At 39.7% G+C, this 22,518-nt stretch overlaps 1 protein-coding gene and 1 non-coding gene across 9 annotated transcripts in view; both read left to right on the top strand.

Moving 5' to 3' along the window:
* LOC105499461 (importin 11) overlaps positions 1–22,518 on the top strand; it is a 229,150-nt gene that overhangs the window by 23,667 nt on the left and 182,965 nt on the right. For all 8 annotated transcript variants that reach the window (XM_011772019.3, XM_011772017.3, XM_011772018.3 and 5 more), the window contains 4 exons: positions 4,386–4,529; positions 7,809–7,909; positions 15,337–15,409; positions 17,458–17,661. In XM_011772019.3, the coding sequence (XP_011770321.2) occupies positions 4,392–4,529; positions 7,809–7,909; positions 15,337–15,409; positions 17,458–17,661 (516 nt within the window). In that variant the 5' untranslated portion in view covers positions 4,386–4,391. The remainder of the gene's footprint in view (positions 1–4,385; positions 4,530–7,808; positions 7,910–15,336; positions 15,410–17,457; positions 17,662–22,518) is intronic.
* On the top strand, positions 7,998–8,105 carry LOC112423204 (U6 spliceosomal RNA). Its single transcript, XR_003013678.1, has one exon. It is a non-coding gene; the product is annotated as a U6 spliceosomal RNA (small nuclear RNA).

The following is a 22,518-nucleotide window of genomic DNA, read 5'->3' as shown; positions in this document are numbered from 1 at the left end:
ACTCTAATTTTGAAACCTTTTTGTTTTTTTTTTTAGAGTCAGTCTACTTAATGTGTTGGCATTTAGTAGACTTGCTGAGGTTATTGTATGTGTGAAATGCCCTGAAACTAATGACAAACACAGATAATACAAATATTCTAAAGAAAATTGTTATGTATGGCTGAAATTAAAGTCACTGCAGGTCTGAGAAATCTGTTAGTGGCAGGCAAAGGTGCTGAGTTTTCTTTTGTTTGCTTGCTTCTTTTAATGAGCATTTTTATGTTTCCAACTACAGGCACATTTGTATACCTTTGGGCTTTGGGTTTTTACCCATTTAGATGAACCACTCATATTGGTTCTGTGTGGGAGATATACTCTGGATGCCAACTGGTATGGCAGAAACGTACCTTTCACAATTTGTTTTAACAATAAGAATAACTTGCGGCTGGGCGCGGTGGCTCACGCCTGTAATCCCAGCACTTTGGGAGGCTGAGGTGGGTGGATCATGAGGTCAGGAGATCGAGACCATCCTGGCTACCACGGTGAAACCCCTCTACTAAAAATATAAAAAAATTAGCTGGGCGTGGTGGCAGGCGCCTGTAGTCCCAGCTACTCGGTAGGCTGAGGCAGGAGAATGGTGTGAACCCGGGAGGCGGAGCTTGCAGTGAGCTGAGATCCGGCCACTGCACCCCAGCCTGGGCGACCCAGCGAGACTCCGTCTCAAAACAAACAAACAAACAAAAACAAAAACAAAAAAAGCATAGCTTCCTCTGCCTCTCTCCCCAGTAGCCCATAGATTTTGGGTAGACAACAGAGAGTGTTCTGATTCTTATCCTAACAACTACTGCAGTGTCTGGCACAAAATAGATGCCCCAAAACTGTATGAACTGAGCTCTTCCCCCTGAGACTGGATGGACTTCTTAGGAGCAAGCGCCAAAGCAAGGGGATAACCTGGATGGGGCAGGTACTGGAAGGAGGCAGGGATGGGAAACTCTAGCAGATTCCACTAGAACAGGAAAAATGATGAGGATAAGGATTGCTTTGCTGTGTGCGTTTATGTTCTTCACACAGTCTTTGCTCTAGGGAAAAATTGCTTTGAGGGTTGGTAGTAGTCAGTGATTTTTTTAGTAGTAGCCCAAAGCAAGGCCGTGACTTTTATTTTTATTTCTTTGGTGGAGGGGTGAGATGAGTATGAGTTCTGGTAGAGCTTTTCTCCATTCATATGTTGACATCAATATATTTATATTGTTCCTATCCTGTGTCTATTTTTATACCTATATGAAAAGTCTAGACATCTTATTTTGCCCCATTTGTTCCTGCCTTTTTCTCCAACTTCATTTTCTGCCACTTTCCCTGTTTCCCACTAAGTGTCAGTCATATTGGCCTTCTTAAGTTTGTTTCTGATCCCAAGGCCTTTTTTCTAGTTGTTTTCCCTATCTGAACTCTGCCTTCTGATCTTTGCATGGGTTTCTCTTGTCGTTCATGTCTGTCATAAATGTCACTTCTCAGAAGCTTTCCCTGAGTACCCAATCTAAAGTGACACACTCAGTTGCAGTCGATCTTTTTTTTGTTTGTGTTTTTGAGACAGGGTTTCACTGTTTCCCAGGCTGGAGTGCAGTGGCATGATCACAGCTCACTGTATCCAGGACCTCCCTGGGCTCAGGTGATCCTCCCACCTTAGCCTCCTTAGTAGCTGGGACTACAAGTGCACACTACCACACCTGGGTAATTTTTGTACTTTCTGTAGAGACGGGATTTTACTCTGTTGCCCAGGTGGGTCTTGACATCCTGGGCTCAGACGATCTGTCCGCCTCAGCCTCCCAAAGTACTGGGATTAACAGGTGTGAGCCACCACACCTGGCCATGAGATGTGCTTTAAGTGTAAAAGATACACAGGATTTTGAAGATTTAGTATTAAAAGTAAAATATCTCAATATATTTTAAAAATATTGGTTACATGTTGCAGTGAAAACATTTTGGATATATTGAGTCAAATACACTATTAGGCCTGGTGCAGTGGCTTACGCCTGTAATCCCAGAACTTCAGGAGGCCGAGGTGGGCAGATCATTTGAGGTCAGGAGTTTGAGACCACCCTGGCCAGTATGGCGAAACCCAGTTTCTACTAAAAATAAAAAAATTAGCTGGACGTGGTGGCTCACGCCTGTAATCGCAGCTACTTGGGAGGCTAAGGCAGGATAATTGCTTGAACCCGGGAGGCAGAGGTTGCAGTGAGCTGAGATTGCATCACTGCACTCTAGCCTAGGCAACAGAGTGAGACTCCGTCTCAAAAAAAAAAAAAATATATATATATGTGTGTGTGTGTGTGTGTGTGTGTGTGTGTGTATATAAATCAGAGTGGCTGTAGTAAAATACATATATAATATATTAAGATTAATTTTACATATTTCTTTTTACTACTTAACGTGGCTGCTAGAAAATATAAAATTAGGCCAGATGCTATGGCTCATGCCTGTAATCACAACACTTTGGGAGGGATTGCTTGAGCCTAGAAGTTCGAGACCAGCCGGAGCAACAAAGTGAGACCTTGTCTCTACAAAAAATATAAAAATAAAAAAAAATTAGCTGGGCCTGGTGGTACATGCCTGTGTTCCCAGTTACTTAGGAGGCTGAGGTGGAGGGATCACTTGAGGTCGAGGCTGCCGTGAGCAGTGATCACGTCACTGTATTACAGCCTGGGTGACAGAAATTTAAAATCTTAATCTGGGCTAGGCATGGTGGCTCACTCCTTTAATCCCAGCACTTTGGGAGGCCAAGGACCTGGCAGGCGGAGGTTGTAGTGAGCCGAGATCGTGCCAGTGCACTCCAGCCTGGGCAACAAAGCAAGACTCTATCTCAAAAAAAAAAAAAAAAAAATCTTAATCTGGCTAGGCATGGTGGCTCACGCCTGTAAGCCAGCACTTTGGGAGGCTGAGGCAGTTGGATCACCTCAGGTCAGGAGTTTGAGACCAACCTGGCCAACATGGTGAAACCCTGTCTCTACTAAAAATACAAAAATTAGCTGGGCTTGTTGGTGTGCACCTGTAATCCCAAATACCGGGGAGGCTGAGACCAGAGAATCACTTGAACCTGGGAGTTGGAGTGAGTTTGAGGTTGTGTGCTATTGCACTCCAGTTTGGGTGATAGAGTGAGACTCCGTCTCAAAAACTAAATCAAAATCAAATCAAATCTTAATGCAACTCTATTACTAACTATTGGTATTTTTCAGATTCTAGTTATTGGGCCCTTCTTAAGATGGTACAGTGAAATTTTTGTGGTTTTGATTAGCCCTGCTTTACTTACATAGGTTTTGAAATGGTTAATTTTCCCTAAAAGATAATCTAGGTCAGATTTCTTGTTGAATCAGCATTTGGGATCTTGCCATTTCACTGCAATTTAATTATAATTATTTTAACAAAGAAATCCATTTGCTTTGGCTATATTCTTTATAGGCTAATAACTTTCAGACTTTTACTGTTTGGAAAATTCTTCAGTCATAGAGTTAGCCATTATCACTAAGCTATATCATACAGTACAAAGCTATTCCCTGTCACCCCTGCACTGAGAACGATTTATTTTCTGTCAGCATTTTCAGCTTTCAGTTTTAATCCTTATGTTTTGTACGTGTATATTGTGAATAACTATACATACTTGCTAAGTATAGAAATGTGTATACAGTTTTGGGGGTGATTAGAAACAGAAGCCTGGAGAATTCAACAAATTCAAGAAATTGTGTGTTTGTTGAATGGCTTCAGCTACGTGGTATAGGATTAGATGACCCAGCCCTTAAGATCCTTTCTGACTTAGGTTTTAGATTTTTGTTTAATAGGTCAGTTTGGCTTTTTTCTCCATAGCATTTCATTTTGCGTGTTTCTTAAAATGATTTGGACGTGTACCACTGGTGGCATGTAAGATGATGTTGGAGAGTACTTTACAAATGAGTCAAAGCAACTCTTTCGGTTTTCTTTTGTTCCTTCTGATTTTATCAAGGATAAAGTTAGGTGCTACTTGCTACATGGTTTAATACTTTTATAACACTTATTAGTCTCCTTTTTAAAACGAAGACAGAAGGCATTATGCTTAGTCTTGGGCACATAATGGTACTTACTTAGAATTTAGAAACTTTGAAGTTTGTGTGTGTGTCCCCCCTCCCTCAATTTATTATCTTCCATTTATAGAACAATGAAAGAGAGTTTCCTTTAAGAATAAATTGATTTAAGCAAAAATAATTTGATTATGAATTTTAAGGAAGAGTGTGGATATACTTAGAAAAGATAGAAAGGCAGAACATGAAGGAGTAGATGAATAGGAGTAATTCAGTACATGAAAGCTTTTTGTCTCCATTTATTTTACTGTTAATTTTTTATTGTAATATACACATTCAAGTATGTTAACTTATCATTGCCAGGTTTCCATGGATCTCAATAGTGCCAGCACTGTTGTTCTTCAGGTCTTAACACAGGCCACCAGTCAGGATACTGCTGTGTTAAAACCAGCCGAGGAGCAGCTGAAGCAGTGGGAGACACAGCCAGGTTTCTATTCAGTGTTGCTGGTAAGTTGTTCTAAAATTGTTTGCTTTTCTTTTTAATAAAATGAGACAACATTAATTTGTTTTAAAAACCTAGTTTTATTGGTAGTTTAGTGAAATAGATTCAAATGTTTGGCTGCTGATGCCTTTGCCATTATTTTATTACTTTATGGCTTCTTAAGGGTGTTAAAGAAATATTTATTGATAAATATAAAAATAAGCAAGGTATGTGTAGCATCTGCTCAGAAGGCAAAACCGTGATGATTTTCAGTTTTAGTATGTTGAAAGTATCTACCATCAGGACTGGAGGTGGCACTCTTTCATGTTTTGTCTTTATCCCTACCCCAGGTAATTTATGTTGTCATAGTTGTTCAGGTCTCCACATTGCAGCATCAGTGTCAGGTGTACTGTGTATTTCACTTTAAAATGTTTTCTTTTCTCATCTAAAAATTTCCTTCTCTTGACACATCTGATGCTTTCTTGGGTGTAATAGGAAGTAGTATAATTAATTAACAATATGCGCTTTAAACAAACCTTTGTTGGAGTTTAAAGTTTTTGACTAATTAATCAAAATTATTTTCTCAATGCCAGAATGAAAGAAGTATTTTTGTGTTGAAGACCTTCCTTATACTTTTTTTCTAAGAAATTGAGAATTCTGATTAGTGTTTGAGGCTTAGCTTCTGGTCAGGGCAACAAAGCTCCCACTTGGGTTAAAAATTGACTCATTATTTGTGACCGGGTCATAGAATCAGAGCAAAATTGTTTATTATATCTTGCAAAATAAAATAAGTGGTAGTAGTTGTCATATATATTTTAACTTGTTGGCTAAAAAAGTTTGAGTTGTTTGTTAAATTGAAGAAGATATTGGTCGTGACTGTAAGGGAAATTGTTTAAAGTCAGACTTGTTATTCTGAATATAACAAAAAAGTTGGCTGTTTGGCTCAGTAACAGAATGGTAAAAAAAAAAAAATACTGATTTTAAAAGATAGTAAAGAAAACATCTTATTCTTTATGTAATCCTAGCACTTTGGGAGGCCAAGGCGGGTGGATCACCTGAGATCAGGCGTTCAAGATCAGCCTGGCCAACATGGCAAAACCCGTCTTGGCTAAAAATACAAAAATTAGCCGGACGTGGTGGCGCATCCCTGTAATCCCAGCTATTTGGGAGGTTGAGGAAGGAGAATTGATTGAACCTGGGAGGTGGAGGTTGCAGTGAGCCAAGATTGCGCCACTGCACTCCAGTCTGTGCAACGGGAGCGAGACTCCATCTCAAAAAAAACACAAAAACTTATAAATGTTTTTCTATAGCAAAGGACATACTTCCATGTCATTTTTGGCTTTGAGATTTTCCTATACAAGGTTTGAGAGGTCACCTCTGGGAATTTGAGTTATTTTTGGTCTGAGACATAGTATAATTATAACATTATTATTATTTGGATTAACATAATGAATACTTTTTTGGAGTAATGGTTAATTTTGAGTTGAGATTATTCACATCACATGTAGTTTTATCTGTCTTTTTTTTTTTTTTTTTTTGAGACAGAGTTTCACTCTTGTTGCCCAGGATGGAGTGCAATGGTGTGATCTCAGCTCGCTGCATCCTCTCCCTCCCGGGTTCAAGCGATTCTCCTGCCTCAGCCTCCCAAGTAGCTGGGATTACAGGCATGTGCCACCATGCCTGGCTAATTTTTGTATTTTTATAGAAACAGGGTTTCTCCATGTTGGTCAGGCTGGTCTCAAACTCTTGACCTCAGGTGATCTGCCCTTCTCGGCCTCCCAAAGTGTTGCTATTACAGGCGTGAGCCACTGTGCCCAGCTCCTTTTTTTTTTTTTTTTTGAGACAGAGTTTTGCTCTTGTTGCCCAGGCTGAGTGCAGTGGCGTGATCTCAGCTCACTGCAACCTCCGCCTCCTGGATTCAAACAACTCTCCTGCCTCAGTCTACTGAGTAGCTGGGATTACAGGTGTGCACCACCACGCCCAGCTAATTTTTTTGTATTTTTAGTAGAGACGGGGTTTCATCATGTTGGCCAGGCTGGTCTCGAACTCCTGACCTCAAGGTGATTCACCTGTCTCAGCCTCCCAAAGTGTATGGATTACAAGTGTGAACCACCACGCCCGGCCGCTTTGTGTCTCTTAAAAGTGTTCTGCTATCAAACTTTTTTTTTTTTTTTTTTGAGACAGGGTCTCGCTGTCACCAGGATGTTGTTGCGTAGTGGTGTGATCTCAGCTCACTGCAACGTCCACTTCCCTGGTTCAAGTGATTCTCCTGCCTTGGCCTCCTGAGTAGCTGGGATTAGAGGCATGCACCACCATGCCCAGCTAATTTTTGTATTTTTAGTAGAATTGGGGTTTCACCATGTTGGCCAGGATGGTCTCGATCTCGTGACCTCGTGATTCGCCTGCCTCAACCTCCCAAAGTGCTGGAATTACAGGCGTGAGCCACCATGCACAGCTTTATCAAGCTTATTTACAAGCATAGTTGTTTTGATAAGGAGGATACTATGAAATAGTTTTATTTCATAGCATGTATTAACAACCCTGGGGCCTTGATTGCTTAGAATCTTTGAATCTGTGCTGTAGTGGGCCTACTTTTTCTAATTTGGAAGTTATATATTTTATTGAATATGTGTGGGGCTATGGTTTTCATTTGAAAAATAATTAGGTTTGCTTTTTCTGAATTTAATTTTTTTACTAGCGGAATTTTCAAACACACCTAAAAGCAGAATAGTACAATTACTCTCTGCATGTCTGTTACTCAGCTTAAACAGTTAACATACAACTGAGCAGGTATACTTTCTTACATTAATTGTAGAACTGTATATACTTCATAAATGTGGATATGATATATGTAGTGATAGAATGTAAACAAATTTAATTAAAAGATCTGTCCAGGCCAGGCGTGGTGGTTCATGCCTATAATCCCAGCACTTTGGGAGGCCCAGGCGAGTGGATAACCTGAGGTCAGGAGGTTGAGACTAGCCTGGCCAACATGGTGAAACTCTGTCTTTACAAAAAAAAAAAAAAAAAAAAAAAAAACAAAGTATCAGCTGGGCTTGGTGGCAGGCACCTGTAACCCCAGCTACTTGGGAGGCGGAGGCAGGAGAATCGCTTGAACCTGGGAGGCGGAGGTTGCAGTGAGCCAAGATCGTGTCATTGCACTCCAGCCTGGGAGACAAGAGCCAAACTCTGTCTCAAAAAAAAAAAAAAAAAAAAAAAGACCTGTTCATACTTTATTATGGGTACATTAATTATAGTTTTTACTTATTCCATGCTAATTCTAATATTATGTTTTTTATTTATAGAATATTTTCACAAACCACACTTTGGATATAAATGTAAGGTGGCTTGCTGTACTGTATTTTAAACATGGAATTGATCGCTACTGGAGACGTGTAGCACCTCAGTAAGTTCCATCACTTCCTCTATTCCTTGGGTGTAATCCTTCCCAAATTCAGGAAGGTGTAAGAATGTACTTGTTTATGTAAAAAAATGTGTTAGCACTTCTGCAGCACATATAACTAAAATTGGAGCAATATAGAGATTAGCATGGTCTCTGTGCAAGGATGATTTGTGAAGTGTTTGATATTTAAAAAAATGCCAAAAAAGTGTTTACTGAATAAATGTTCTATTTAGTTAATGACAAATCAACAGCTATATTATTGTTTTCTTCATGGTTTTGGGTGTGTGTGTGTGAGTGTGTCATGTTGGCCCTCTGCTTGCAAGGATCATGCTGAGTGAGTCATGTTGAACAAAAGCCCTTATTTTTAGTCCTACGCATGTTAAAAGGCTGAGGCAGGAGGATTGCTTGAGCCCAGGAGTTTGAGACCAGCCTGGGCAACATGGAGAGATCCCATCTCAAGAAAAAAGAAACAGAAATGTAAGGTTAGGATTTGGGGAAAAAAGCCATTCAGAAGGAAATCCCGGGTCAACTCTGAACCAGCTGGGTGTAATTTCTGAGTCTTATGCATTCTTTCTCTGTGGTGGGCATGGATTAGTATACATTTGTAATCACATTAGTATTCAGTTATAACTGTTTTATGTACCTTGTTAACAGATTTCTCTTAGTAGTTAATTTTACATGTTATATAATCAGTGGAAAATCATTGTAGACATGACCCTGGGATTAGTTTGATACAAAATACGGTACTGAATTTTGCCTAAGAAGCATCATAATCTGTGTTTTCCAGTAGATGGCACTATAGCTCTGTAAATTCTTAAAGCCATAAGGCTTTTCTCAGTCTGAATACTTCAAAATGCATATAAAACATGTCCTTGAATAATATTGGGAACAAGAAGAATATTTTCAGGCTGCGCTTAGGATACTATATTAAGATTTAAAGCAAACATGTCTTCTTTTTTTTTTTTTTGAGACAGAGTCTTGCTCTGTCGCCCAGGTTAGAGTGCAATGGTGCGATCTCGGCTCACTGCAAGCTCCGCCTCCCGGGTTCACACCATTCTCCTGCCTCAGCCTTCCGAGTAGCTGGGGCTATAGGTGCCTGCCACAGCACCTGGCTAATTTTTTATATTTTTAGTAGCGCCGAGGTTTCACCATGTTAGCCAGGATGGTCTCGATCTCCTGACCTTGTGATCCGCCTGCCTCGACCTCCCAAAGTGCTGGGATTATAGGCGTGTGCCACTGTGCCTGGCCGGATTAATTCTTTAGATAGGATTAATTCATAATTTCGGGGAGAAATTTGGTAGGAGGTGATGAGAAAGTGTGCATTATTGGTTTATAGGCAGTGGCCCAGCAGCACTTTTCTACTGCTTTGTCCAATTAAATTTTGCATGTCTCTTAAGATTCATTTTGTTTTACTGGTTATATAAAGGATATAGTTATAAATGATTGTCTTGGCTGGTCACAGTGGCTCACTCCTGTAATCCCAGCACTTTAGGAGGTCGAGGTGGGCAGATCACTTGAGGTCACGAGTTTGAGACTAGCCTGGCCAACATGGTGAAACCCCACCCCTACTAAAAATACAAAAATTAGCCAGGTGTGGTGGTGGATGCCTGTAATCCCAGTTGCTGGGGAGGGTGACACAGGAGAATCACTTGAACCCAGGAGGTAGAGGTTGCAGTGAGCCGAGAACGTGCCACTGCACTCCAGCCTGGGCGACAGAGTGAGACTATATCTCAAAAGACAGACAGACGGAAAGAGAGAGAGAGAGACAGAGAGAGAGAGAGAGAGAGGTGTGTGTGTGTGTGTGTGTATATATATATATATATGAACATACTTAGAAATATATATATATAAAAAAATGATTATTTTGAAGGTAAAGTAAATTATTAAATATTTCAGGCTTCACTTTTACATAATGAATTAGAACCTGGACTTTTGCTTAAATTTAAAAAGTTATGAGAGAATTTATGCAGTATTTGATAGTTAAATCCCAAGCTGTCTCTTTTAGTATATATTGAGATAAAAGCTGAAAAGGAGATGAATGTATTTAGAAAGGGGGAGCATGGGTGGCAGATTAGTAATTGAACTTATAAACTTGAGACTTTTTAAAAATATGCTTGTTTCTGTACTTACCTGTTTCATTTTGTATAGATCCTACTCTTAACCGTTTTCACAGAATGAGAATTAACTAACAAGCTTGTTACCATTACCATATACATTGGAATTTATCTGGGTCCTAATTAATTAAATACTATCCAATTTCTGCTTGGAACATAGTTTGGATTCATCTAATGATAACATGCATAAAATTAAAGGTGGAATGTAAATTATTATTAGAGAATTGTTAAAGATGTGAATTTTCTTCAGGTTAATGGCTTATTTCTTTAATATATATACAATCCCTGACTTACGGTGGTTTGATTTAATGATTTTTTTTTTTTTTACTTCACTATGATGCAAAAGCAGTATGTATGTATTCAGTAGAAACTGTACTTCAAGTGCCCATACAACCATTCTGTTTTTCACTTTCAGTACAGTATTTTTCATTTTCAGTACAGTGTTCAATAAATTAACATGAGATATTTACTACTTTATTATAAAATAGGCTTTGTGTTGGATGCTTTTGCCCGGCCGTAGGCTAATGTAAGTGTTCTGAGCATGTTTGAGGTAGGTTAGGCTAAGATACGATGTTCAGTAGGTTAGATATAAAATAAATCTTTGACTTACAATATTTTTTATTTACTGTGGGTTTATCAGGAGGTAATCCCATCGTAAGTCAGGAGCATCTGTGTATTTTTTTGCATGATCTATTTTGATAGCTAGTCATTATTCACTTTTTGTTGTTGTTGTTGTTGTTGTTGAGATGGAGTCTCACTCTGTCGCCCAGGCTGGAGTGCAGTGGCACAATCTTGGCTCACTGCAAGCTCCGCCTCCTGGGTTCACGCCATTCTCCTGCCTCAGCCTCCTGAGTAGCTGGGACTACAGGCGCCCGCCACCACACCTGGCTAATTTTTTGTATTTTTAGTAGAGATGGCGTTTCACTGTGTTAGCCAGTATGGTCTCGATCTCCTGACCTCGTGATCCACCCGCCTCAGCCTCCGAAAGTGCTGGGATTACAGGCGTGAGCCACCACGCCTGGCCCATTATACACTTTTATTGTAGTTAGAGTTATGCAAACTGATGAACCTGGCTCCTTGGCATAGAAGAAAAGTTCAATTACAAGTGTAAAGCAAAATATTGTAGGAGAAAACATTATGTCGGGTTTGATAGTAGAAGGGAACTATTAAAGTTGGAAAGTATAGCACAATCATAAAAGGATTAGAGAGATATTTTTAATGACCTGAATGTTTATGTTAATCTTGTTTTCTCATTTATTAACTTTGAGTAAGTCATTAAGATTTTAAAATACTTTCTTTGAAGTGTAATATATAATATACTTTAAACAGTGCACAAGTAAAGGGTGTAGTTTGAATGTTTATAATGCAAAGACACCTGTGTAACTGCCACTTGGAGCTAGATAGAACACTTATAGCATTCTAGAAACTTTTACAGACATGTGCATTTTATTACCATTTATAGTCAGATGTGTGTTCAACTTTAGTAGATATTGTTAATTTTCTAGGCTGGTTGTATCAGATTGCACTGCCACAGCAACATACGAGTGTTAGTATTTGCTCTGCATTCTTATCTGCACTTGGTCTGATCTTTCATTTTAGTCTTTCTGGTGGGCTTGGTCATTTTAGTTTGCATTGTCTTTAATGATCAGTACTTTTTAAATGTACTTGTTGGTCATTGGGATATCCTCTATTGTGAAGGGTCTGTTATTTGAACGTTTAAAAAATTGGATTATCTTATTGATTTATGGGACTTTTATTTTGGATACAAGTCCTTTGTCAAATGTATGTATTACAAATATCTTCTAGGCTAGGTGCAGCTGCTCACGCCTGTAATCCCAGCACTTTGAGAGGCCTAGGCGGGCAGGTCACCTGAGGTCAGGAGTTCGAGACCAGCCTGGCCGACATGATGAAACTCCATGTCTACTAAAAATACAAAAACTAGCTGGACATAGTGGCGCACATCTGTAGTCCCAGCTACTGAACAGGCTGAGGCAGCAGAATCTCTCGAACCTGGGAGGCGGAGGTTGCAGTGAGCTGAGATCATGCCACTGTTTTCCAGCCTGGTCAACAGAGCGAGACTCTGTCTGCAAAAAAAAAAAAAAAAAATCAACTTTGTGACTTGCCTTTTCACTTTCTTCAGAAGCCCTTAATTTTAATGAAGTTTAATTTAATTACCTTTCTATGATTATTTCTTTTGGGTTGTAGTTTTTTTAATAATTTTTTTTTTTAAGAAGACAGGGTCTTATTCTGTTGCCCAGGCTAGAGTGCAGTGATGCAATCATAGCTCAGTGTAACCTCTAACTCCTGGGCTCAAGCCGTCCTGCTGCCTCAGCCTCCTGAGTAGCTGTGACTACAGGTGTGTGCCACCAGTGCCTAATTTTAAAACAGTTTTTGTAGAGATGGGGTCTTGCCGGGTTGCCCAGGCTAGTCTTGAACTCCTGACTGAAGTGACCCTCCCACCTTGGCCTTCCGAAATGCTGGAATTTACAGGTGTGAGCCAGTGCTCCCAGCCTATTTATGAATTTTTTGCTCAGCCGGTGGTCATGAAAATACTGTTTTCTACTGAAAGCTTTGTTTTCCCTTTCAATTTTAGTTGTATGATCTATCTGGAGTTTATTTTTGTACAAGGTGCTCATGTGAAGTAGGGACATGTGTTCTTTCTCCATTGCATCGTGATTGTACCCTTTCTTTTTTCTCTCTCTCTTTTTTTTTTTTTTTTTGAGACAGGGTCTTGCTCTGTCACCTAGACTGGAGTGCAGTGGTGCCATCATGGCTCACTGCAACCTTGACTTCACAGGCTCCAGTGATCCTCCCACTTCAGCCTCTGGAGTAGCTGGGACCACAGGTGCGTGCCACCATGCCTGGCTAATTTTTGTATTTTTGGTAGAGACAGGGTTTCACCAAGTTGATCAGGCTGGTCTCGAACTCCTGAGCTCAAGCAGTCCCAGTCTCTTGGCCTCCCAAAGTGTTGGGATTATAGGCATGAGCCACCATGCTCGGCTTTGGATTTGTTTTTTCATCCAATTTTATCATAAATGTCTTTTAATTTTAGTATTATGCCCATTTATACTTAATGTAATTACTAATATATTGGGATTAAATCTGCCCACACTTTGTTCTTTTTCTTTTTCTTTTCTTTTTTTGAGACAGAGTCTTGTTCTGTTGTCCAGGCTGGATGGAATACAGCGACACCATCTCAGCTCACTGCAGCCTCTGCCTCCCAGGTTCAAGCAGTTCTCATGCCTCAGCTTCCCGAGTAGCTGAGATTACAAGCATGCGCCACCATGCCCAGCTAAATTTTGTGTTTTTAGTAGAGACAGGGTTTCACTGTGTTGTCCAGGCTGGTCTTGAACTCCTGGCCTCAAGTGATCTTCCTGCCTCGGCCTTCCAGAGTGCAGGGCTTACAGGTGTAAGCTACTGTGTCCAGCCTCACACTTTGTTTTCTGTATGTCTTGATATCTGTTCCCTTTTTTTCTTTCTTGCTTTCCTTTGGATTACAGTAGTTCCTCCTTATCTGTAGGTGATAGGTTCCAAGACTCCCAGTGGATGCCTGAAACTGCAGATAGTCCTAAGTCCTGTATTTAGTAGGGTTTTTTTTTTTCAGTCTGATAACAAAGTAGCTACTAAATGTCTAGTGGGCAGGTAGCATGTACAGCATGGGTGTGCTTGACAAAGGAATAATTTACATCCCAGGCCAGACAGGGCAGGACAGCATGAGATTTCATCATGCTATTCAGGATGCTACGCTATTCAAAAATCTATGAATTTTCCATTCCATTCATTGAATCTACTTCATTGATGGTAGATTACTGGAACCATGGAAAGTAAAACTATGAATAAAGGAGGACAACTGTATTCAAGACAGTTTTTATTACTCAGTTTTACTCTAAAACATTTAGTATGTTTTCATTATTTAAGTGATTGTAACATGGACCCTTGATATCCTTGTATTAGTACCTTATCTTTTTTTTTGAGAGACAGGGTCTTGCTCTGTTGCCCAGGCTGGAATGCAGTGGCACAATCATAACTCACTGCAGCCTCCACCTCCTGGGCTCAAGAAAGCCTCCTATCTCAGCCTCCTAAGTACCTCAGACTACAGGTGTATACCGCCATGTTCTGCTAATCTTTTTTAGTTTTAATATTTTGTAGAAATGAGATCTTGCTATGTTGCCCAGGCTTATTTTGAACTCCTGGCCCCAAACAATTCTTCTATCTCAGCTTCCCATAGGATTGGGATTACAGGCATGAGCCACCATGGCTGGCGCTTTACTTTTTCTAGTTAATGCCAGAACCTTGTAGTAATATGTTAATTCTGTCTAATCCCTCCTGTTTTTAATGCTATTGTTGTTGTGTGCTTTAATTTAATTTAATTAATTTAATTCTGATACCCAGAATGGAAAACCTTAAAATGAGGCATTAAAATCTAATGTACATTTACTATTCAAAAAAATATTTAAGAGACAGGGTCTTGTTCTGTTGCCCAGGCTGGAGTGCAGTGGTGCAATCATCTCTCACTGCAGCCTTGACCTCTTGGGCTCGAGCCATCCTTCTGCATTGGCCTCCCCAAAGTGCTGGTATTACAGGCCTGAGCCACTGTGCCTGGCCTTCATTTTAAAATTAACAACACATTCATACGTATGTATTCAGTCTTACATAGTAGTGTTCTCCGTTTCCTGTCCAATACCTTTCTGTTTTCCTTTCTCATATGCAGTCGAAATTATTAGTATTGTGTTTATTCTTTTTGGAGATGTTTAAAATGAAAGGTTTAAGCTAGTTGATTTCTCATAAGTCGCCCATCCCAAATATTCTCTGATTCTGAATCTCTTGCCCCATAGAATAATCTCACACAGATTTTATGAAAGAACCCGATGAAATGGCAATATTTACTTGTATAGATTTTTTGTAGCCATCTTTTTGTTTTGTAGGCTATTTTTACATCAATAAAAGTGAACATCAAATATATTAATTACCTGGATTTGTCTTATTTACTCTTGCTTACTGTGTGGTGCTTCCCATTTATTCAATCGGGAAGGAATTTTATGCTTCCAACTTATCTGATGTGCCATTGTATGAGTAACAGAAGTAATCTTGTTCATTTCCCAGAACCAATCAGGGACAGTTGTTTAGAAGACTTTTTATTGTTAAAGTTCATAGTAGTGCTGATGTACAAGTAATGGAAATAATCCTTTTTATTTACAAAAACCAATCAGAGACACATGTTTGAAAGACTTTTTATTATTAAAATTTACAGTAGTGCTTACCTACATTTTTTATTAGGTGGCATTCTTTTGCATAATCAATTTTTTTTTTTTACAGTGCTCTGTCAGAGGAGGAGAAAACTACTCTGCGTGCAGGGCTTATCACCAACTTCAATGAACCAGTAAACCAGGTTAGTGAGAAAAATGAATGCTAATTTTTCTTTTAATTTCTTCTGCTTTTCCAAACTAATTTTATATTCTGGCATTAAAATGAAAAATAAATAAAAATATCACTATTACACTATTTTCATTTGTGATGTTTTTACTTTTTTTTACATTTTGAGATCTATTTGTAGCTTTGAGTAGTTTTGATTAGATTTGGTTATTAATTATTTAAAGCCCAGAAGTCATTTTAAGGTATATTTGTATACTTTCCAGCTTTCTCATTTTATGAGCCTGTATTTAAAGCAAATCTCTCTATATAGTCATGTGATGCCTACTGTTGTTTTGGGCAACAGTGGACTGCATATATAATCGTGGTCCCATAGGATTATAATGGAACTGAAAAGTTCTTCTCACCCATTGACATCATAGCTGTCCTAATACTGTAGTGCAATGTATTACTCATTAATTGGTGGTGATGTTGGTGTAAACAAACCTATTGCGCTGCTGCTAGTCTTACAATTACTATACATTCTGTGATATTCACACAACCACAGAATTGCCTAATGACACATTTCTCAGAATATATCTCTGTTGTTTAGTGATACATGGCTATATTTGTAGTCTTACTGCACAAGAATTAATTTTAATGATTGTAATTTTTAGATTATCTTCCCCCCCCGCCTTATTTTTTTATTTTTTTAGACAGAGTCTCGCTCTGTTGCCCAGGCTGGAGTGCAGTGGCGCAATCTCAGGTCACTGCAAGCTCCGCCTCCCAGGTTCACGCCTTTGTCCTGCCTGAGCCTCTGGAGTAGCTGGGACTACAGGTGCTTACCACCATGCCTGGCTAATTTTTTGTATTTTTAGTGGAGATGGGGTTTCATCGTGTTAGCCAGGATGGTCTCGATCTGACCTCGTGATCCGTCCGCCTCGACCACCCAAAGTGCTGGGAATATAGGCGTGAACCACTGTGCCTGGCCGGCCCCCACCACTTTTTTTAAAAAAAACTACAGAATGGCTTTAGGTTTTTTTCTATTGGTTGCATCCATCACATTTTCAATTCCTACTATTCTGTGGCAGCTAGATAGTAAATTATGTACAGTTTTATCTTTTTTTTATATATTGAGGTTTGTCTTCTAAGAATAAAATAAGTTTTGCTTATAGGTACAATAATTCTTAAGTTTTTTCGAGATAATACTTGGTTATGCTTGCTTTTTTAAATTGAGCTCTTAAAGCACAATTGTATTTGGCAATATTTCCAATACAATTTTATTTTGACCTGTTTAAATCATCTCAGTTCTTTGCTCTTTCTTTACAAAGGAGCTAAAGGATAATGGAGAAAAACAGAGTTACCTTTAATGGGGCAGGAGGTGATTAGGGAGGGGTTTGTGTTACTGATCGATGAACAACTGCCTAATTGTTCTTTCAGCTAGCATTTGGGAAACAATGGTGTGTAGAAATATCATTATTTAAATGCCCAATATTTGATGTTTCTTTCTACTTTTAGGTCAGGATTCTTAAACTTTGTGGTCACAGGATCTCATTATACTGCTAAAATGGAAGACCTAAAGGAGTTATATCTGTTGATATTTACTGTGTTATAAATTAAAACTGAGAAACTTAAAAATATTAGTGTAAAAAATTATATCATACTTGTCAACATAGCAGTTTTGGAAATGAGCAATAGTAGCTGTTTCCCAAACAATAAAAATTTAGTGAGAAAGGTGGCATTGGCATGCATTTTTAGGGTCTGGCTATTTAAAGGAAGACATCTAGGTTTTCATATCTGCTTCTTCATTTACTCTGTTGTGATACATGGTAGACGTTATATGAAGAAAACTTTGTTTCACACTGACAGGTAATTGGGTAAAGGAGGACCTCATAGGTCCCAGAAAGTGTCCTAGCTCTACCAGGGGTCCATGGGCCACACTTTGAGAACCACTGTTTAAGCAGTCATTCAGTGAAATTGTGTTCATTTTTGTCAAATGTATAATTAACAAGGTGATTTTTCACCAAGAATGCATTCCTTATCTATTGCCTTGATTCCATTTGTTTATTTCTCATTTTTTCCTTTTAGATTGCAACTCAGATTGCAGTGCTGATTGCAAAGGTTGCTAGATTGGATTGTCCCAGACAGTGGCCTGAACTAATTCCCACTCTTATAGAGTCTGTTAAAGTCCAGGATGATCTTCGACAGCACAGAGCATTACTTACCTTCTATCATGTTACCAAGACACTGGCATCTAAACGACTTGCTGCTGATAGAAAACTATTTTATGATGTAAGTGATTTCACATAGTTAAATTTGATTATGAAAATTGTGCGGCCGGGTGTGGTGGCTCACGCCTGTAATCCCAGCACTTTGGGAGGCCAAGGCGGGTGGATCTGGAGGTCAGGAGTTCAAGATCAGCCTGGCCAACATGGTGAAACCCTGTCTCTACTAAAAACTACAAAGATTAGCCAGGCGTGGTGGCACGTGCCTGTGGTTCCAGCTACTCGGGAGGCTGAGGCAGAAGGATCGCTTGAACCCGGGAGGTGGAGGTTGCAATGAGCTGCAACTGTGTCACTGCACTCCAGCCTGGGCGACAGGGTGAGACTTCTCATTTCACTCATTTCTCGTATCACTGCTGGGCAGTGATATGAATAAAAAGATCACTTAGTTGCCAGTGAGGAGGATTGGTTGTTGGATACAGTCTTAAGGTAAGGAGATCAGTTTGAGGTAAAGGAAGTACTTCAGATGAGATGATACATCTCTTAAATGAAGCTGTGGTAAAGAGAACAATTAGGTGGGCATAGAGTTGACATTTAGGAGTAGAATTGTTACGTCTGGGTAATTGAAGGATGTAGGGCAGATATAGGAAGGAGTTTGACATGAGTATGGGGTGACAGCCATTTATCAGGTTTTTTGCACCTTTTGTTTTTGGTTTTGGGTTCGTATGTGTGTGTGTTTTGAGACAGGGTTTTGTTCTGTTTTTGGTTTTGTGTGTGTGTGTGTGTGTGTTGAGACAGGGTTTTGTTCTGTCACCCAGGGTGTAGCACAGTGGCATGATCATGGCTCACTACAGGCTTGACCTCCTTGGCTCAAACCATCCTCCTACCTCAGCCTCACGAGTAGCTAGGACTACAGGTACACGCCAGATGGTTTTTTTATTTTGTAGAGATGAGGTCTCACTGTGTTACCCATGCTTTGAAATATTTTTAACAGTGTTCTTTGTTACCTTTTGTAATTGTAGAGAAATTAAAGGTATATAATTTTAAGTCTTATTATATGGTCACATGATAGGGCTCAAGAAACTATTTCAGGTGGGTTCTGAATCATGCTGCCCTCCAAAAAAGAAGAGGGTGACATGGTGTTTTGTAGAAAGATTTTTCTTTTGTCTTTCTTTTTCTCCTCTAAATGTACTTTAAATATTGCTCATGCTTTTCCCTAAATTAGCAGGCTTTTCCTTGGGAGCTTCCAGAGTTCCTTTTACTTCTGAATTTAGCATGTGGTCTTAAGCAGCTTTTCCCAGACCTCCTTCTGACTTCTGCGCTGGTCTGTATTTCACCGTCCATGATTAGAGATGCTTCATTCTTAAAAAAGGAGATAGCCTAGTCCTATTATGTGGAAAGGAATCAATGAAGAGTATGCAGCATGTAGAAGGGAAGGGATCTAATGGAAGGAGCCAAGTAAAGAGAGAGTTCTAGAAGAAAATACTGTCCTAGTCTTTTTATGTTGCCTTTATTCCTTCACAAAAAAATTGGCCAACTTTTTGTTCCTGAGGACTCTTATTTTGTCTTGGACTCACAGTGTAGAGCCTCTTCTTTGAGAATGGACTAGGGAAGAGGGTGGGAAGAGCAGTGTATAACCTTGAGCTGTCTTCCATGCCAAAAACATTCGTTTTCAGTCTGTTACACACAGACTGAGAGGTTTCTGAACCACACCTTTGGAATCCTCACTTTGAGGATACGGCTTGGCGATTTGCATTTTTAACAAGCTCCCCATAGGATTTTTATATACACCAAAGTTTATGTCAGACCACATTGTGTCCTTTTCATTTTTAACTCATTGGGTTTAATTAAATAGCCAGTCTCATGTTCGTCCGAGGATATTGTGTGTAAGAGAAATTATTTTTGATAGTTTAAGGTTGCTTTTCAAATCCTTTTCACTTTTCTTGATTTCTAACGAGGACTAAGTAAATGGACAGTTTACTTACTCAAGTCTTTCTATGAAATTGTTTTTCCTTTTCCTCTGTTCTATCCTCACCTCAAACCCTGCACTTCTAGGACTTACTTTTTTGTTGGGGAGAGTCTCAAAAATCAATTGTCTAGAAGATTCTTGGTTACAGTTACCTGTTATTAAAGGCTACCAGTCTATAGAAGTTTTAATTCCTATTTCAACTTTATCAAATTTTACTCTCCTAATATGTTGCCTTACAGGTACAGTTTATATTTAGTTGAGGCAATCTCCACAGATTGTAACTGTAGAGATAACCAGGGCCTTAAGCTGGATAGCTTGTGTGAGTTAGCTTCTTGCTTGTTTGTTTGTTTTTTTTTTTTTGTAGTATGAGGCTAGTTCTTCTCCATATAGAAAGAAGTATATGCTTAATTAGCATCTTGTAGTTGCTTTCAATATAGTAGTTATCACATTGTACTGAATTGTAATTGTTGACTTATTTTTCTCAGATTCACTACATTGTAGCTTTTATTCCTGTCATCCTACTGCATGGTCTGAAAGAGTACACATAATGATTGATGCTCAATAACTGTTAAGTGAATGAACAATAGAATAGGAGACTTCTTAGATGCCTCCTGGATTTCGGAGTGATATAGTGCCAAACTTCAAAAAGCAGGGTTTTTGAGAGATTAGTCAAAGCTAAAAATACCTGGAAAAAATTAAGATTAGCACTTTTTATTTTGGAATGGAGCAGCTGAACCTGGAGATAGGGACTATAGTAGGGACTTGTCTAACGCAGTTGAGGTACAAGATGTGTAGTTAATTGAAGATAGCATGTATGGGAAGACATTACTATAAAAAGCAATTTTGCTAGTTAATATAGCTGTGCCTATTATTTTGGTAATCCGAAGTATGGAAAATCTTCCTTTTAATAATAAAGGAAGATGCCAAGATGGTCCTCAAGTACCAAATTAGTTTCCTACATAAAAAAATGTAAGGGTCAGGCTCATGCCTGTAATCCCAGCACTTTGGGAGGCTGTGGCGGGCACATCACCTGAGATTGGGAGCTCGAGACCAGCCTGGGCAACATGGTGAAACCCCTGTCTCTACTAAAAATAAAAAAACTTAGCCGGGCATGGTGGTGCACGCCTGTAATCCCAGCTACTCAGGAGGCTGAGGCAGGAGAATCACTTGAACCCAGGTGGTGGATGCTGCAGTGAGCCGAGATTGCACCACTACACTCCAGCCTAGACGACAGAGAGAGACTGTCTCAAAAGGAAAAAAAAAAAATATAGTAAGCTCATGGTTGAGCTGGTTGCTATAGCAAAGTGTAGTGCACAGGGTACACTTAAAATGGCTACCTGCAGCTCAGTGTGTCTCAACAATTGTTATACCCTTTCCTCCTCTTTGTTAAAATAAGCTCTTTTGAGGGGTGGCAAATTACAAAATCAGCAGTTGAGAGCAAATTGTTTTGCAGTAACAAAATTGAGCTTGATTTGACACAAAAAGGAATCTTTTTTTTTGAGAGAGAGGGTCTCTGTCTTGGCTCACTACAACCTTTGCCTCCTAGCTTCAAGCAGTTCTTGTTCCTTAGCCTCCTGAGTAGCTAGGATTACAGACATACACCACCATGTCCAGCTAATTTTTGTATTTTTAGTAGAGACAGGGTTTTGTCATGTTGCCCAGGTTGGCCTCAAACTCCTAGCGTCAAGCGATCCATCTGTCTCAGCCTCCCAAAGTGCTGGGATTACAGGCATGAGCCACTGTGCCCGGCCAGGAATTCGTTTTCTGTTTTTTTGAGACAGTGTCTCGCTCTGTTGCCCAGACTGGAGTGCAGTGGCACGATCTTGGCTCACTGCAACCTCCACCTCCCAGGTTCAGCCCCACTAGTAGCTGGGTTTACAGGTACATGCCACCATGCCCAGCTAATTTTTGTATTTTTAGTAGAGATGGGGTTTTGCCATGTTGGCCAGGTCTCCAACTCCTGACCTCAGATGATCCACCTGCCTCCGCCTCCCAAAATGCTGGGATTACAGGCATGAGCCACTATGCCTGGCCAGGAATTCATTTTCTATAAAACAGTATGCCTTTACGTATAAACCTAAATATAGTAAAATGGACATTAACCACAGTTAAAATCCAAAGTCTCTAAAAATAAGGAAATTTAAGGTACAGGTAGCAATTGTAATTAAGTTGTGAGTATGTTAATAATGTCCCCAAATCACGATGTGTAACCCACAAAAGTATATGCTGCATAGCGAGTGGCACAAACATAGGTGTCTACAACCTTGACCTCCTAGGCTCAAGCAATCCTCCCACCTCAGCCTCTGAACTAGCTGGGACCACAGGTGCATATGACCATGCTCGGCCTGGATATTAGGGGTTAATCTTAAGTTTTTACTTCTGTCTAGCAGTCACTCAACAGTTATTGAATGCCTACTGTGTACAAGAGATATGTACAATATTGTGGGAGACAGAAGACAGAATTAGTAGTCTCTTGACAGTTCATGTGGAAGAACACAACCCCCCATTTAGTAAGCTATTAAAATCTCACATGGGGCCAGGTGCAGTGGCTCACGCCTGTAATCCTGGAACTTTAGGAGGCTGAGGCGGGCGGATCATGAGGTCAGGAGTGCAAGACCAGCCTGGCCAACATGGTGAAACCCCGTCTGTACTAAAAATACAAAAATTAGCCAGGTGCCTGTAATTCCAGCTACTCGGGAGCCTGAGGCAGGAGAATCGCTTCAACCTAGGAGGTGGAGGGAGGTTGCAGTGAGCCGAGATCACGCCACTGCACTCTAGCCTGGGCAACAGAGCAAGACTCTGTCTCAGGAAAAAAAAAATCTGCGTGGAAGAAAACAAAACTATATTGCATTGTTATTATGGTCATGTCTAAAACTTAGCCGAATTTTAAAAACTGAAAGGTTTATGATGAATAATGTTCTCATTAGGCTGGGCATGGTGACTAATCCCAGCACTTTG

Source organism: Macaca nemestrina, chromosome 6, assembly GCF_043159975.1.
Source record: "Macaca nemestrina isolate mMacNem1 chromosome 6, mMacNem.hap1, whole genome shotgun sequence".
Taxonomy (NCBI): Eukaryota; Metazoa; Chordata; class Mammalia; order Primates; family Cercopithecidae; genus Macaca; species Macaca nemestrina.
This window is presented reverse-complemented; position numbering and strand designations above follow the sequence as displayed.